Raw genomic sequence first — 15,547 nt, forward strand, 5'->3', positions numbered from 1 at the left:
CCCCCCCCCCCGCAGGCTGCTGGGGCAGGTGGTCCAGACAGCGGTTGACCTGCAGCTGTGGACGCACAGGGAGAGCCATGTGCACTTTGGCCTGGAGGACGTCCCTCTGCTGACGTGGCTCCTGGGCTGCCTGTCCCTGGTCCTTGTGGTGGTCACCAACGAGATCGTGAAGCTGCATGAGATCCGGTGAGCCCCCAGCAGGGCGCTCCCTCCGGGCCCCGGCGTGTTCCCTGAGGTGCCGCTGCCCGGACACCGTTCCCCTGCCTTCTGGCGCCCCCCGGCCCCGCGTCCTGCCCCGCCCCCCGACAAGGGCGCCTGTGCTGACCTGGACTTCCCTCTCCTGCCCCGCCAGGGTCCGCGTCCGCTACCAGAAGCGACAGAAGCTGCAGTTTGAAACCAAGCTGGGCATGAACTCTCCCTTCTGAGCCACTGACCACGGTGGCCACAGTAGCCCCGGCCCCTGGGGCTAACGCCAGACCCAGTTGAGTCTGGGGAGTCGGCATCATCATGAACGATCCAGGGTTTGCCCTCACGCCCTGTGGCTCCGGAGGCCCAGGTCTGGGGTGAGGCCCGCTGGCGCCCTGGCCCCCGGGGCCACTGTGGAGGGGCCGGCGAGCGCAGCCTTGTCATGCAGCCCGGGCTCCTCCCTGGGCCTCCCAGGGCACCTCGAATGTACGGCCTCATGTGCTTAGCGGTGGGCTCCCAGCCCCCCTTCCGGGCCACCTGGAACCCAGGGACCTCTGCTCTGGGGTCTCTGGACAAGGCTGTGAACTGTGGGGCTGGAGCCTCGACATCGCCAGCCAGGGCGATTCGCATCCTCTCTGCACCCCTTAGCCTGTCTTCCTGGGGCCCGGAAGTGGCCGGAGACCTCCCCTCCCTCCCTCTGCGGGGGAGCCTTGCCCTGGACCCCCTTCCTGCGCCTGCCTTGGAGCTGGCCACGCGAGTCGGTCTCGGGGACACGGCCCCGGGCTCCTTCCGGCCCCCACCCCGTAATTCTCCCGTGAGAATGTTTTTACTGGTGTATATTTTTTACTGGAAATGAGCCTTTGAGGAGTGAATGTAGTCTGGTTTGTATTAAAACTTATAAATTGCTTAACAAAAACCTGTGGCTGGTCCATGAGGCAGCCGCTGAGGGGAGGAGAGAAGGCCCGAGCCTCCCTCCTCCTCCGCCCACCTCGACGGGAGCCCGGGGGTCCGGGGCGCACATCCACACACACAGGCCGGTCACGTGGAATGACACTTCATTGGTGTTAGTTGGGGTGAGAGGTGAATGGTTACAGAACCCGGGCCCGGCCGGCCGACCGGGGCGGGCCGTGGGTGCTCTTCCTGTGGTCCGAGGCCCCTCCCCCCTGCATCTTCTCAGGCAGTTATAGATAGAATAAATTCCATTTAAAATATATGCATTTCTCTCTGCTTAAAAAATATTTACAGTTGAAAAAGTCTGGACGTTGGGGGTCTGTGAATCCCACTGCCCCCACCCCCACCAGCCCTGCCTCACCTCCCCAAGGGCAGGCAGGGGAGGGCCCAGCGTCTGGCCTGGGCACTGCCACCACCGCCGGGCAGGCCCCCGTGGCTTATTTACATGTCCTACGTACACCTGTGGGGACCCTGCCGGACACGTGGCCGCCTCTGGCCTCGGCCCCAGAACGGCACAGCAGGTGGCGAGGGGACCTTGGCACAGGAACTGGAGACACTCGGGGGAGGCAGGGACGGCACCCCAGAGGCGCGGCACCACCTGCTTCTCCCCGGGGAGGGAGCTCTTACCGGGGCCCCCGTCCGAGGGGCAGGGCTCCCCGCTCGGGTTACACACTGGAGGGGTTTTCGCTGAGATGTCGGGTTCTGATGAGTCCCCTCGGACCCCCGTGGGAGTGGGCGATCGCCGAGGCCTCCACGGGACCGCAGTGCTGACAGCCACTGGCTTAGAGCAGCGGGAGGGGCCCTGACAGGGGAGCAGGAGCTCCTTTCACGCCAGGGCAAAGGCAGTGGGTGCTGGAGGTCCCCGTGGGCGCAGCCAAAGGCTGCGGAGAATGGTCCGGCTCAGTCCAGCATGGCATCCAGCTGGTCCGCCAGGGCGTCGAACATGGTGCTGATGTCGTCCAGAATGTGCTTGGTGGAGGTGCTGGGGGGGCTGTGGAGCGGGGGTGGGGGGCAGCGTCAGGTCAGCCAGAAGTCAGATCGCCCCGCCGGCCCCGGGCAAGGGCGCTGCTACTGCGCGTCTGGTGGGCGCCAAGCGCTTCCCAAGGATCTTAGTTCTCAAGGCCTCCAGAGTCGCTGGGAGGTACGGTCCCTGCCGTACATGTGAGCGCACTGGGGCTCTACGGGGTGGGGGGGTGACTTGCCCAAACCACGTGCCTCTAAGTGGCAGCCACTGGATTCCCAGCAGGTCAGACCTAGGTGACTGCAAGACCCAGGTTTCTCCTGTCCCAACAGGGGGCCCCCAGCCTGAGGATCTACCTGTGACGCCTCTGCTTCCCCAACCATCCCAGGACCCTCGAAAGAGGACGCAGGAGGGGCTGTTCCTATGCCACCACCTTCTTCCCCTCCTCGCCCAGCGCCCAGCACCCAGCGCCCCTCACCCCTCGCGCTCCTCAGCACCGATGCTCCTCTCCGCCGCCCGCAGCGCGGCTGCCAGGGACGAGCTGGTCTGCTCCAGTCTCTGCTGGGCCCGGCCCGAGCCTGCAGCCCCTGTGCTCTCCGGCCTCGGAGGCGGCACAGGGCGGGGGCCAAGTCGGGGAGCCAGCTTAGGGCCGGAAAATGCCAGCTGAGTGCAGGCCACAGACACAGGCTTGGGAGCTGTTCCTGCAGAGACAAAAAGGTTGGCTTTTGTGGCTCGACTGGGGAGGACACAAGCCGTGCAAACGCTGCCTGGTCCCCACAGGCCGGGCCTCGTACCTGCTCCGGGCATCTTGATGAGGGCAGCAGGGGGCGCTGGGGGCTCCGGCTCCCCGTGCCGCCGACTGACTGCTGAGTTTTCCGGAGCCGGCCCGGGGCAGGGGGGCGTGGGAGGTTGGGTTGGGGGGCTGGGAAAAAGAGGGGCCGGGGCTCCTTGCGTTGGAAGGCTGTTAGGGTCAGGCTGAGGAGGGCTGGGAGAAGCCACGGGGGACTCGGTGGGGGTCGGGGAGGGCACGGGGACCGCGGGGCCGGGCATGGAGTTGGCCACTCCGAAGGCCAGAAGTGCTGTCTGCAGCGGCTCTCTCTCCCGGCACCGGGGCCTCCGCTTTACAGTGTCCGACTCAGTGAGGTTGAACTCCAGGCCGGCGGGCACGGGCGTCTCCCGGGGCGCGGGGCCGGCGGGCTTCGGCCGCTGTTTGATGGTCAGGTTGCCCTCCTCCGCGAACGGGAGCCCCTCTCCCGAGCTTCCCCGAGACGGGGGTGTCCCCTCAGGTCCCGGGTCCTCCTCGTCCTCCGTGTCTGATGCGGGGCCCGCTGGGGCGGGCGGGCCGGGCGGCTCCGATGGCCCGGCCGGTTCACTCAGCGTTCGCCTTCGGGGCCCCGTGGCCCCCTCTCTGGGCCCCGGGCCTCCGTCCGGGGCAGGTGGGTCCGGGGTGGGGCCGGACACAGAGCTGAGGCGCTTTGGGGGAGGGGGCGGGGGGCCTTTGCGCCTGGCCCGCAGGGCGAAGGACTGGCTGCGGGGAGCCCCCCGAGCGGGGGTCTGGCTGGGGCCGGCCCGGGCGAGGGCGCTGCGTCCCGGTCGCCGCGTGAGGGTGGCATAGCTGCCCAGGGCACTGCCCGCCGGCCCCTCGGACTCGCCCTCCGCTTCCCCCTCCGTCGGGCCAGGGCGGCTCAGGCTGTGGGACCGGCGCTTGGGCCGAGGTGGGTCCGGAGGGGCGGCGGGCGGGCCGGCCAAGTACGAGAAGGCCCGGGGTGCGCCTGGGGGTGGCCCCGGGGCCGGGCTGGAGGGTGAGCCCTGGGGGTACATGAAAACGTAAGGGGGAGGCCCTTGGCCAGGAAGCGGGGAACAAAGCTTGGGAGGCCGCTCTGTGCCTTCTGGAAGGTTCCGCTCCTGTGGGGTGCCGGCATCTCCGCCGTTGGGCTGGGGGGCAGGCTGTTCCTGTGAGTGACCGGACCCCCGTGAGCGTGCCCCGATGCTCTCCTGGCTGGGGGAACGGGCCGGGGGCAGGGGGAGCGGCTCAGGGCCGCCCCCTGCCATGGCTGCCTGTAGCTCTGGGCTCAGCTCGCCTCCCTGGAAGGTGAGGAGGCGTGGGCCTGCCACGGCAGGCCCGTCCCCGTTCTCCAGCCCTTCGATGGCCATCAGCTCTGGGCCCCTGGCTAGGCGGCGGCTGCCCTCGCCTGGGGCCTCCCCCTGCAGCAGGCCCCGCCGGAGCTCGGCCAGGCGCTTCACCCCCAGCATGAGCTTCTTCTGGTGTCCTGCGGGGTGGACACAGGGGTGGGGTGAGCTAGCCGCCCGGGTCTCTCTCAGACCCCATTCTCTGTCCTGGGCCTGGACGCTGGGCCCTTGGGGGCCCCCGGCCGGAGGCCCCAGTGCACGTGGTGCTCACCCAGCTTATTGACGCCGATCTCCTGCAGCTCCTCCCAGGTGAGGTCGGCCACCAGCCCCATGGAGTCGTAGCCGCTGCTCACCAGCTGCTTGTGGTACTGCGGCAGCCCCAGCGCGCACAGCCACTCCAGCAGGTCCGCCTGGAAGAGCCCCGCCGCCGCCGCCGCCGGTCAGAGCTGGCTCCCAGGCCAGCAGGGCACCCCAAAGCCCCAGCGGAGGCGGGAGCCGCAGCCGGCCGCCCACTCACCGGGATGTAGCTGGGCAGCCACTCGGCGATGCTGAGCTGGGCGATCTCCGAGGCGATCTTCTTCCTGTGCCCGGGTTTGGTCACCCCGATGGCCGTCAGGTCCTGCCACCCAGAACAGTGCCGTCAGCCCCTCTCCTCTGCCCACGGGACATCCCCGCTGCCGCTGTCCCCGGGGGGTGGGGACGGTACCTACCTCGGGTGTCATGCGACTGATGGTGGGCACGTCGTAGCCAGCTTGCAGAAAGTGGGCGGTGTAGCCCTCCAGCTGAAACTCACTCAGCCAGTTATAGATTGCCTGCGCATCCTGGGGCGGGGCGGAGCGGGGCCGAGTTACCGGAGCCCAGGCTGAGGGGGGGCCAAGGCTGGGGCCCAGCCGTCCGCCCCCGACGCCCCTGGGGCCTGGCCCGAGCAGGGACTTCAGTCCACCCTGAAGCCCACCTGACCCCACCCTGGGCCCGCAGCCCGGGGTCCCCAGAGGAGGCTGCACCTTCCCCTCCAGCAGCTGCTCCGGCCTCACGTCCTGGGTGAAGAGCTGCTCCCCGGAGCGACAGTTGGCCAGAGGGCGGTGGCTCAGGTTGTCTTCAGGGAGGGAGAGGAACGGAATCAGAGGCGGCAGGACGCATGGGTGCCAAGCCCTCAGCCTCCCCACCTGCACCTCTGCTAGCCGCCCCCCCCACCGAGTCCCAGGTACCCTGCCCACCTGCCAGGGACGGGGGGTGCAGTCCCGGCAGCACCCGGTCCTCTCCGGTGGACGTCAGCGGCTGGGGACAGGGAAGGATGGGGCTGACTCAGTGTTCGGGACACGGGCAGCAGGCGGGTGGGCCTCCCCCGTGGCAACACCCCCTCCCCCCTACCTGGGCGTTCTCAATAAGGAGCCCGGTGCCGTGGCCGTTGGTGCCCTCGGAACTCTGCCCGCTGCCGGCACTGCGGACGCTGCCCGCGCTGCCCTCGCTGCCCACGCTGTTCCTGTCACCTGCTGCGGGGGCAGGAGCAAAGGGGGGCAGCACCCCAGTCGGCCTCGCGAACAGCCGACTGGCAGGCGGCCCGCCAGAGCCACACGTCCGCCCTGGCACCCAGGGCTGCCCTCCAGGAGGACGTACCTGGGCTGTCTGGGCTCAGGCCCACTCGTGGGAGCTGGCTATAGGTGAGGGGGTGCAGGGGGTCGTCAGCAGGGGGCAGCTGCGGAGTCCGGGAGAAGTTTGGACGCAGGGGGGCGGGCACAGAGGGGAGGCGGGATGTGAGGGGGCCCGCCCGCTTGCTGACCACTTCGACGATGCCAGGGGGGAAGTAGCCCACGCGGTCCGTGCCCCTCTGGCTCTCGTGGATGTGCCCCTTCCAGCGGCCATCGGGATGCTGCTCAAGCACCTGGGGCAGACGGGGGGCAGGGGAGGCACATGGTTACTTCCCGGACCAAGCCAGGGCACGGCTGCGCCTTGCAGCTGCGGCCCAGCTCTTCGTCTGCCCCCAAGAAGCTGGTCTCTGGTGCCCACGTCACCCACAGTTCCGCCCCTGCCGTCGGCACCCAGCCCAGTCCTCTGTGTGCCTCCAGAGCATGCAAACAACAGGCCTGGAGCCGGCCCGGGTTCAAATCCCAGCTCTACTGCGTGCTGGCTCTGTGGCCTTGGGAAGTCACACTAATCTCTCTTAAGCCTCAATTCTGTCACCTCTAAAAAGGGAAAGGTGACGGCCCCCTTCCCTGGAGCGGGAGCAAACCAATGACATAGTACATACGGAGATCGCGGTACAAAGCCTCACCCACCATGGGTCCCTAAGCAAGTGACGGTGACCACCTGTGTTCACCAAGGAACGCCTGCCCCAGGTCCTCACCGTAATGACGTCCCCTGCCCGGACATTGAGGGCAGTGGGATCGTGAAGGTTCCAGAAATCCTTGAGCGCGCGAACCTTCAGGATCCCTGAGGCCTCTGAGAGAAGGTGGAGGAGAGAAGGTGTCATCTCAGGGTCCTTAGGATGTCTCCCTACCCCTTATGTCCCCTCCAGGGCCCTCCCCCAGGTCCCTGCCTCCTCATCCCCAAGCACTCCCCCCGACGAGCCCTGGGCCCAGGACACCTCGCTCCTGTGATGCCCACTCCTGCCCCGCTCCCAGGTGTGCCAGGAGTGGGGGGCCCCTGGGGGGGTCTCCTCCCCCACACACGCACCCCGCAGCAGCTGCTTGATCTCGCGGCTGGCCTGGGAGGTGGTGAACTGATTCACGATGTCCAGCGCCGTCTGGTTGTACGTGTTCCGGATGTTCACGTCCACCCCGCCCTGGGGACACAGTGCGGACAGAGCGTGTACTAAGCACTTCGCTTGTCATTTCCCCCAATCCTCTCGACTACCCAGGAGACAGGTACTATTTTCAGATTTTACAGATGGGAAGCTCAGAGACAGGGTCAAGGACGAGCTCAAGGTCCCTCAGCTAATATGAGGCAGGACTGGGGCTTGAACCAGGTCCAGCCGCTCGGCCACTGCACATGCAAAATGCCGTGTTGGTAGGGAAGAGCCCTTCCCAGCGAGCGGGCCTCGGGCCCGGCGCCAGCGGGGTCTGTGTGCACCCGCGGAGACGGCCAGGCGCCCACGCCCACCTCCAGGAGCAGCCGCACCACCTCGGTCTTGCCGTACAGCGCGGCCTCGTGCAGCGCCGTGCCCGTCTTGGTCTGGCGGTTGATCTCAATTCCGGCTCTCAGGAGCTGCCTGCGGAGGGGAGGGCAGTCCCAAGGGTGTGGGGGGAGCGGGGGCAGGAGAGGAAGCCAACTGCTGTGGGCAAGGGAGTGTGATCCAGAGCAAGGGTGAAGAGGGCGGCAGGGCAGGGCATGGAGGGGACACTGCCGGTCCCACAGGAAGGGGATGAGGAAATGAAGGTGGGGACAGCGGCTGGGTACCTGATGACCTCTCTGTGGCCGTTCTTGGCAGCCAAGTGCAAGGGCGTGGTGTAGTTGGGGTCACACGGGTCCTTGGCCTCACCCTCCAGCAGGGCCACACATAAGTGGCTGTTCAGCAGCAGCTGGGCCACCTGCAGCAACCGGCACCCACGTGAAGCCTTCTCGAGACCCCCACGGATGCCCAGAACCCAGCCCCCACCAGGGGAGTGCGGGCCTCACCTTGAGCCGCCCAAACTCGCAGGCCAGGTCCAGGGGCGTCTTCTTGGCTTTGTTGACCAGGCAGGGGTTGGACTGATGCTGGAGGAGCATTTCTGACTGGGGGTGAGCGGGGAGCCGAGTGAGGCATCTGGCCTGGCCAGCCCCTCTGTGCCAGCCTGGCCCCCGCCCCTGCGCCCCTGTGGGCGGGCGGGCTCACATACCACTTCGTAGTGGCCGTACTGAGCAGCCAGGTGCAGCGGGATCTGCCCGTCCAGGGAGGCGATGTTGACGGCCGCAGAGGCCCGCAGCAGCAGCCTCACCGGCTCCAGCCGGCCCTGCCAGGCTGCGTAGTGCAGCGGGCGCATGCCTGCAGGAGGGGAAGGGGGTTCTGAGGGAGGTCCCGGGGCAGGGTAGGGTCCGAGCAGGGTCCGGAGCCACCCTGGCTGGAAGGGAGACAGACCCAGTGGAAGCGAGGCTGGCTTCGCGTGGGGTGGGTCAGGGAGAGGTGCGGCTACAGGAGGCCGAAGCCAGAATCACCCACCTTGCCCACCATGGGTGAGCTGGTGACTTCGTGACAACGATGTAACCTCAACCGCCTCATCTGGGAGCTGGGAGGTCAGAACCATCCACACCCCAGAGGCTACGAGGGTTAAAGAGGTGCAGCACCTGCAAGCCCAGAGGAGCCGTGCCGACATCTACCAGCACTGCCAACCCCGGGGTCTGGGTAGGGGGCGCCCTGGTGTCTCACCATTGCTGTCCTTGATGTCCACGGTGGCCTGAGCCTCCAGCAGCAAGGCGATGAGCTCCAGGCTGCCCCCCAAGGCGGCATGGTGAAGAGCAGAGAATCTGGTGTGGAGAGGATACATGGTGGGGGTGTCCGTGTGCAGCTCCCTGCCCCCCCCCCAAATCCTTGTCTTCCACACCAGACCCATCCCGGGGGCTGGCAGGGCTGGGTTACTTGCCCGCGGTGCCCCCCCACCCCCCGGCCGCCAGCCGTGCCGTGGGAGCGCGGAGCAGCCGGGCTCCAGCATGAAAGGGCTCAGTGTCTGGGCTGAGAGGCCTGTTTGTCTGGCCTCCCCCTGCAGCCGGCCCAGGGGAGGGGGCCGTGGGAGCAGGAGCCCGAGGGCTCCTATCCTCGAGGGAGAAAGGGGGGCCCAGCAGGAATCTGACCCAAAGAGGCCCCTCAGAGAGGCAACAGGGCCCCTCCCCTCCTGTCCTACACAGGCAGGGCCCAGAGCACTCGGCAAACACGCTCCAAGGGCCCAGGCTGAGAGACGAAGGGGCTCTGGGCCCCGGGTCCTCCCCCCTCCCCCGCCCCACAGCTCTCAGGAGGGACGGGGCGCACACTCACCCGTCTGCATCCTGGTAGTTGACGTTGAGCCTCTTGGTGGAACCCAGGAGCTCTGGGGGTCAGAGCAGGAGGCATCAGCGCGCCCCAGCATGACCCGCCCTCGGCCACCCCCTAACCCCACGCTCCTGCCCCACCCACCCCCAAATCCCGCTGACCTCCTGGTGTGCAGGAAAGCACCTGCCCCATGGCGCTCTCCCGTCCTGTCCCGAGGGCTCCCCACCCTGGCCCATCGGGGCTTGAGGGCGCCGGAGCGCAGGGAGCTGCTGCGGCGGTGGCCTAGCGTCCCCGGGCCCCCAGCCCAGCATGTTTATAGAGCCAAGGGGGCGGGGAGGGGGGACCGGCATGCCATGCCCTCAATAGACAGGCCCACGAGCGCATGGTTAGCATTCCTGCCTGAACGGGCCAAGGAGCGGGTCTCATTGTCCCGCTGGGCCGAGGGGGCTGGGAGAGGGAGGAGAGGGAGGCCAGAGGCAGGCGCCAGGGCTGGCCTCGAGGGAGGGCCGCGGCGCCCAGCCCCGCAGCATCCCTGGATGGAGCACGGTGCAGAAGGTGGAGTCAGACCAGACCGGCGTCACGCCCCAGCTCTGCCACGTACTAGCCGTGTGATCTGGGACCAGTCACTTAATCGCTCAGGCTCCGTGTCTTCATCTGTACAATGGGACGGTCACAGAACCTGCTCCCCAGGCTACGGACCTTGGCCAGCATGCAAAAGGGGGAAGCTGTCACCACTGAGCGCTCCCTATTGCCAAGACGCGGTCTGCCAGCAAAAGCTGGTACCGTCCCCCACACCGGCCTCTGGCCCTGGGGGATCCGCGGGCCCCGGGCAGGACCCTCTCTGCTGGGTGGGGGCAAGAGGAGCCAGAGGCTCTCGCCACCCCCCAGGGACCGGATGCACGCAGGTGTCTTCCACGTGGGAGCCAGGGCCCGGGAAGGGGCGGCCCCCCATAAGCGTTGTGGGGGCGGGGGATGCCTGTCACAGGCGGCTCCCCCCTCCCGCTGGAACCCACCCCTGCAGGCGAGGAGGAGGCCCGGCCCAACCCCGGCCGGCGGGGTGCCAAGCGTGCCGGTTCAGGCCTGCCCCCGGGCCCTGGTGGGCCCCCGAATACCCCGGCAAGACAGGGCCTCGTTCCAGCAGGGAGGGACCCACCCCGCCATGATGAGCGTGGGACGGGGAGGGTGGGGACAGCTACTTCTGGGGCCGAGCGGAGTCATGCCCCTGCTGAAGATGTAAACACGAGCCCAGGAGTGACTGGGAGGTGAGAGGTTGGGGGCCACTGGGAAGAAACGCGAGCCTCCCGGTCTTCCTCTGACCCCCTTGAAAAGTCCTGGTCACACAGAACCACTCGGGGCAGCGGAAAGAACAGGGACTCCGGGAGCAGGAAGTGCCTGGCCGTGGTCCCCGTCTGAGCCTCGGTGGAGATGACGAGGTCAGCAGGGAAGAGACGCAGAAAGTCCCTCCACCTGCTGCCAGCCCGGACGGCCTGGGCCGGCGCAGCAGCGTGGCGGTGAGGTGCAGCCTCTCTTCTCCGGGGAGTGGCGAGACAATGTGACAGGAGAGAGACAGGAACAGGGCCCGGGCCGGGCTGGGTGGCTCTGTTCTTCCCAGAACAATGGCCGGAAAGGCAGCGGGGGAGAGGCTCAGTGACTGGACTGGGACCTTGGTGGGAGGGTGGAGGGTCCCGGGCCTGGCCCGGCTCCAGGCACTTCCCCTGCAGCACCACCTCCTTTCCCGGCCCGGCCCGGCCCGGCCCTGGGGGTGGAAGGGTCCCTCCTGATTTAGGCTCAGGATGTGAGCTCAGTGGGCCACCCCCAGCCCACTCCCATTTCCTTTGGCCAGAGAAGGAGACAGCTCAGAAGAGGGAGTGGGGGGAGGACGGAGGAGGGCCAGGGGAAAGGCTAGGGCTGCGCCCCTCTCCTCCCAGCCACCTGGCCCCCTGAGGAGGACCTGGGTGGGCAGGGAGCGCCGGCCCCCAGTGACCGGATGTTCAACGGGGGAACTGAGGGAGTCCTTCTCTTTGGCCCGCTAGAAAGCAGCCCCCAGGAAAAAAGGGGAGGGGGCCCTGACACCTCCCTCCTGGCGGTTTCCTTGGCCTCTCTGTGGCCTGGAGCAGCAGCTCCCAGCCTGCCTTTTGAGAACTGCTGCGGAGCCGCCCGGAGGAACGTCTGACCTGCGGAGTCCCAGGCTCCCTGTGCTGGCTCTAACTCTGGGGGCAGAAGCCCAGGGAGCCTGCCCTGTCTGGACAGTCCTAGGGAGTTCCCATGAGCAGCAGCCGAGTGGGGGAGCGCGGGCAGGAGGGCTGGGCTTGCCTCGGAGCCGCCACACAGTGGCCGTGTGACCTTGGGCTCTCCGAGTGTCAGCTCCCTTATCTGCAAAGTGGATGCAGCGATAGGGAATGAAGGGAGTCACGATGGTTCATCAACTACAGGGTCTGCAAATACCCCCTTGTGATGTCCTTTTTGTTACTGGCCTGCCCGGCTTCTCAGACGACTGGGAAAACAGGCAGTGCCAGGGCTTCACGAGGGGTCCCGGGACCCCCGTCCCTCTGTGCCTGTGCCCACTCTGCACAAGGTTCTTTGGGGGCTCGGGGAAGGGGCTGCTTCACCCGCGGACATGTCCCTGAGAGCACAGGGAACCCTCCTGGGGCCTGGGAGCCCAGCTGTGAGGTTCCCATCACCCGCTGCCAGACCCCACCCTACTGTCCTCCTTAGGACCTCACTTTGAGGCCCCGGGGCAGTGAGGCCAACGGCAGCTCAGCCAAGGCCCCACTGGGCAGGTCGCCAAAACCAACACAGAGGTGAGGGCAGAAGGGTGAGAGGCTCCCACTCCTGGGCCTCCGGGGACTTCTCTAGCACCTTGCCCCCATCGTGCTCCCCTGAGTCCACTTCCCCAGGGCACAGACGCACCCCCACAGCTCCATCTCCCTGGGCCCTGGGCTTCCTGCCCTGGTGAGCAAGTGGCAGCCTCTGGTTCCTAAGGCCCCTAAAACCCTTCCTGCGGGCACCCACACTAGCAGGTGTGGGCGGGGGTAATTAGGTGTTTTCAAGTAGCCTCGGTGTGTCTTGGGGCTAGACCCCAGCACCCGCACCCCCCAGCCCCAGTGTGGTGAGCACAGCCACCTCCGGCCCCTGCTGCTCCAGGGACTCAAGGGGACAAGTCCGTGTCCTTGTAGGATCGCCTGGAGAGCTTGCCCTGCAGCCCAGAGGTCTTCTCTTTTGGGGTCTCCCAGAAGAGGTTCCCAGGAGACGGGGCTCAGGGGTGGCCACCTGTGCACAGAGCCCCAATAACCCCTGTCCATACTAGAGACCCCAGAAAATTAGCTTTGGCTCCGCCCCACCAAGGTACACAGGGAGATATGTCAGCGGGGAAGGGGCTTTAGCGAGTGATTACAGAGTGCTGGACTTTGTCTCAGGCTGCAGAACTTTCTTTTTAGCGCCATCTTACAGACATCCCCATTCAACCACGATGTAAATGCAGAGAGGACCTGGTTGAAGAGGTGGGGGTGGGGGTGGAGCTGTCTGTTGGTCTTTCCCAGCCCATTGTCAGCGACCCCGTGGCCCTGGAAGACAATCTAAAAACCACCTGCTAGAGGAAAACCCCATGAGGGCAGGAATTCCGGTTTGCCTCATTCGCTGCCCAGACCCAGTGCCTTAGAACAAACACAGCCTGGCTGACACATGACAGGCACTCAAAAAATGTGAATGAATGCACTGCAACCCTTTTACTCTACTGGTGAGGAAACCGAGCCCTAGAGAGCTGAAGTGATTTGTGCAAGACGCACAGCACAGGGGACCTGACTTCCTCTCTGGCCCTCCCACACAGAGGCACTCCTTGTACAGAACAAGATGGTTCTCTCGCCCCAGGCCCTCCCGATCACAGCGACCCCACAGGCTTCTGTCTGAGACCCGAGACCACAGGGGAGGGTCTCAGCCGACGGTCACCCCGTCAAATACTCACTTGTCTTTGCAGCCTTGACTTTAGCCACCAGCTTTTGCACACCGGTCACATCCCCATTTTTGACGGCAAGAATCAGGTCCTGTTCACGACCCATCCTGGTCCCTGGGCTGGGTTCTGGGCTCGGAAGTCCCGGAGAGAGGCACAAAAACTGTTCTAAGCCAAGGCGTCAGGGGGCCATGCCTTGGCCCTTGGGAGGGCCAGGCGTCCTGGGGGAACGCGTCTGGTGTCTCAGGCAGTAGGTTTCTCGTTAGGCGCTGACAGGTATTCCAACAAGGTGCTTCGTGAGCTGCCGCCACAAACAGGAAAGCAGATCTCTGAGGGGGTGGAGGCTGCTCGGAAATCTGGACAGATATCAGCTTGCAGCTTCTGACAGCCCTGGGCTGGGGCTGGGGCTGGGCGCGCCAATCTTCCTGGCTGGCTCCGGAGCACCAGTGCCCACCCAGAGAGCAGCCAGCATTCCCTTGGGCCTCGTGTGGCAGCGGTGGGCAGGTCTTGGGGGTCTGGAAAAGGGGCAGTACCTCTGCTGAGCTAGGCCAGAGCCTGCACTGGTCCCAGAAGCAGAGCGGGACAGAGCCTCCAGAACAGAAGCCCCCAAACCACCCCGGCTGGGCTTCTGAGCCAAGGGAGGAGCTGAGCCACTCAAAGCGGGAAGGGATCCACCAAGCATGAGGAATATTTGGAGGGGGAGGGGTGGCATTCTGGGAGGGGAGGCTGAGTCACTGAGGCCCCAGGGCACCTGGCAGCACCACCACCTGGGGCAGGCTGGGCAGCAGCCTGTTCTCCGCAGCCCAAGGGGCTGACACCCACGGACAACTGGCGGGCCAGGAGGCGGGGCCTGGAAGGTTTAGGCACAGCCAGACAGGAGGGGGTCACTCCCTGTTGAAGGTGGCTGCCCCCAGACTCCGCGGGGCTCTTTATGAATTTAGAGAGAGGAGTGAGGAGCTCACGGCCCCTCATTTCTGGCAGAGAGCTGCCTGCTGGACAGGGAGGCTTCACAGCACCTGTTGCTGACCTGTCCTCACCCCTCGTGCAGGATGCACAAGCAGCTGGGCAGAGAACGGAGACAAGAGCTGGGGCACCGCTGGCAAAGGGGGCTGCTTGGCCCCGCCAGCTCGAAGCTGAGGCCCAGAGCCCCAACTTCAAAGCTGAAAAGCCTACCTCAGTTCCTCAGTGATCGCGAACTTGTTGCCCGAATCCTGGGGCATGAGACCCGGGCAGGCCTGGGGCTCTGGCTGGGGACCCCTAACTCCCAAAACGTCCCAAGCCCAGCCCAGATGGCACTCCCTCTCATGGCCCGCGGCCGACATTGGGGGAGGGCGCCCCTGGCAGTGCCTGGGGTCGGGCTGGCTCCCCCGCCCCCCGGAATGCCCGCCCAGGGCCGCGCAAACCCCCAACCCCAACCCAGCCTGTGCCGACCAGGGGAACAAAGCAGCGGGAGGACCCGATTGGGCCAAGCGCCGGAGGGACTGATGCGGGAGCTCGGAATAAGGGGGCGCGAAGGACGACGGAAGGAGCAAAGACACGGAGGCGCCCGCGGATCCCGCAGGAAAAGTTAGTTTGTGCCCGCCCTCAAGGGTGCTGTCCCCCAGCTCAGGCCCCGCAGTCTCACCTTTCCCAGCCGTCCCGCTGGGGGTCCGGTTGGCCCTGCGCGGTCCCTGGCACTGTGGACCGTGGCTCCCACTTGCCCCCCTTACCTCCTTTCTCCTCCTCCTTTTCCAAGGCCGGCTCGGCGCCTCCCGCAGGAAATCCCGCCCCTCCCCCCTCCCTCCCGCCCGATCGGGAGCAGAGGGACCGTCCCGGCCGCGCAGTCGGACTGTCAGTCAGCGCCTGCGGCCCCGCCCCCATCCGCGCCAGGCCCCACCCCCATCGCTCCGGGCGGACTGGAGACGCTGGCCGGTATGCGCATGCGTGCAGGTGAAGTGTAGGGTGTTATGGGGCGGGGGCTCGGGCCCCCTGCGTTCCACTTGCGGAGCCGGGAGTACTTGAGTCTCCAGAGTTTAGGCCGAAGGGTTTGTGAGTAAGTGGGAGAGAAGACTTAGTGCGAAAGAGTCTGGAAACCGACACCCGAGTACCCCACTTGGGAAGCACCCCTTCTTCTTTAACTCCTCGCCCCTCTTGGGACTCCTGCCGCGACCTCCAACCGCGTCCGAGGCCCCGAAACACCGACTGATCGGGGCAATGGTGCCATCTAGCGGACGGCATCGGAGCGGTCCACGGTGGCGGCGGCGTGGACCCCAGCCTCGAGGAGGTGCTAATGAGGGACCGGGATTGGCGCTTCAGCACCACCCTGTGCCGGACAGCGCCTCCTGCCCCCCGACTCCTTGAAACCCGGCTTCCATACCCCTCGGAAGGGACCTAAAGGAAGACCCTGAAAGAAACCCGAACCTCCCCAGACCGAACCCGACATCTCCCGGAGACC

General features: G+C 66.5%; 2 protein-coding genes across 12 annotated transcripts in view; one reads left to right on the forward strand and one right to left on the reverse strand.

Annotated features, from left to right (window-relative positions):
• The window catches only part of TMEM94 (transmembrane protein 94), a 30,870-nt gene extending 29,768 nt beyond the window's left edge, over positions 1-1,102 (forward strand). For all 7 annotated transcript variants that reach the window (XM_045837412.1, XM_045837414.1, XM_045837413.1 and 4 more), the window contains 2 exons: positions 16-186; positions 353-1,102. In XM_045837412.1, coding sequence (XP_045693368.1) covers positions 16-186; positions 353-425 — 244 coding nt within the window. In that variant the 3' untranslated portion in view covers positions 426-1,102. The remainder of the gene's footprint in view (positions 1-15; positions 187-352) is intronic.
• Positions 1,103-1,224: 122 nt separating this feature from the next.
• Positions 1,225-14,880, reverse strand: CASKIN2 (CASK interacting protein 2). 5 transcript variants are annotated; one of them, XM_045837416.1, is made up of 20 exons: positions 14,823-14,880; positions 13,129-13,628; positions 9,174-9,225; positions 8,571-8,668; positions 8,044-8,189; positions 7,844-7,939; positions 7,625-7,755; positions 7,328-7,436; positions 6,902-7,010; positions 6,573-6,667; positions 5,846-6,110; positions 5,600-5,721; positions 5,446-5,506; positions 5,233-5,324; positions 4,939-5,049; positions 4,746-4,847; positions 4,500-4,638; positions 2,893-4,368; positions 2,577-2,799; positions 1,225-2,128 (listed from the first exon to the last, which is right to left on the reverse strand). In XM_045837416.1, the coding sequence occupies exons 2-20, from the start codon at positions 13,220-13,222 to the stop codon at positions 2,038-2,040; spliced, it is 3,612 nt and encodes a 1,203-aa protein (XP_045693372.1). In that variant the 5' UTR covers positions 13,223-13,628; positions 14,823-14,880; the 3' UTR covers positions 1,225-2,037. The 5 variants fall into 5 exon arrangements, with proteins under 5 accessions (XP_045693372.1, XP_045693374.1, XP_045693371.1 ...); XM_045837418.1 differs by having other exon boundaries at positions 5,600-5,718; positions 14,738-14,854; XM_045837415.1 differs by having other exon boundaries at positions 14,738-14,854.
• Positions 14,881-15,547: the final 667 nt, after the last annotated feature.

This window comes from Phyllostomus hastatus, unplaced genomic scaffold (assembly GCF_019186645.2).
Source record: "Phyllostomus hastatus isolate PE091 unplaced genomic scaffold, TTU_PhHast_1.1 phas_contig_210, whole genome shotgun sequence".
NCBI lineage: Eukaryota > Metazoa > Chordata > Mammalia > Chiroptera > Phyllostomidae > Phyllostomus > Phyllostomus hastatus.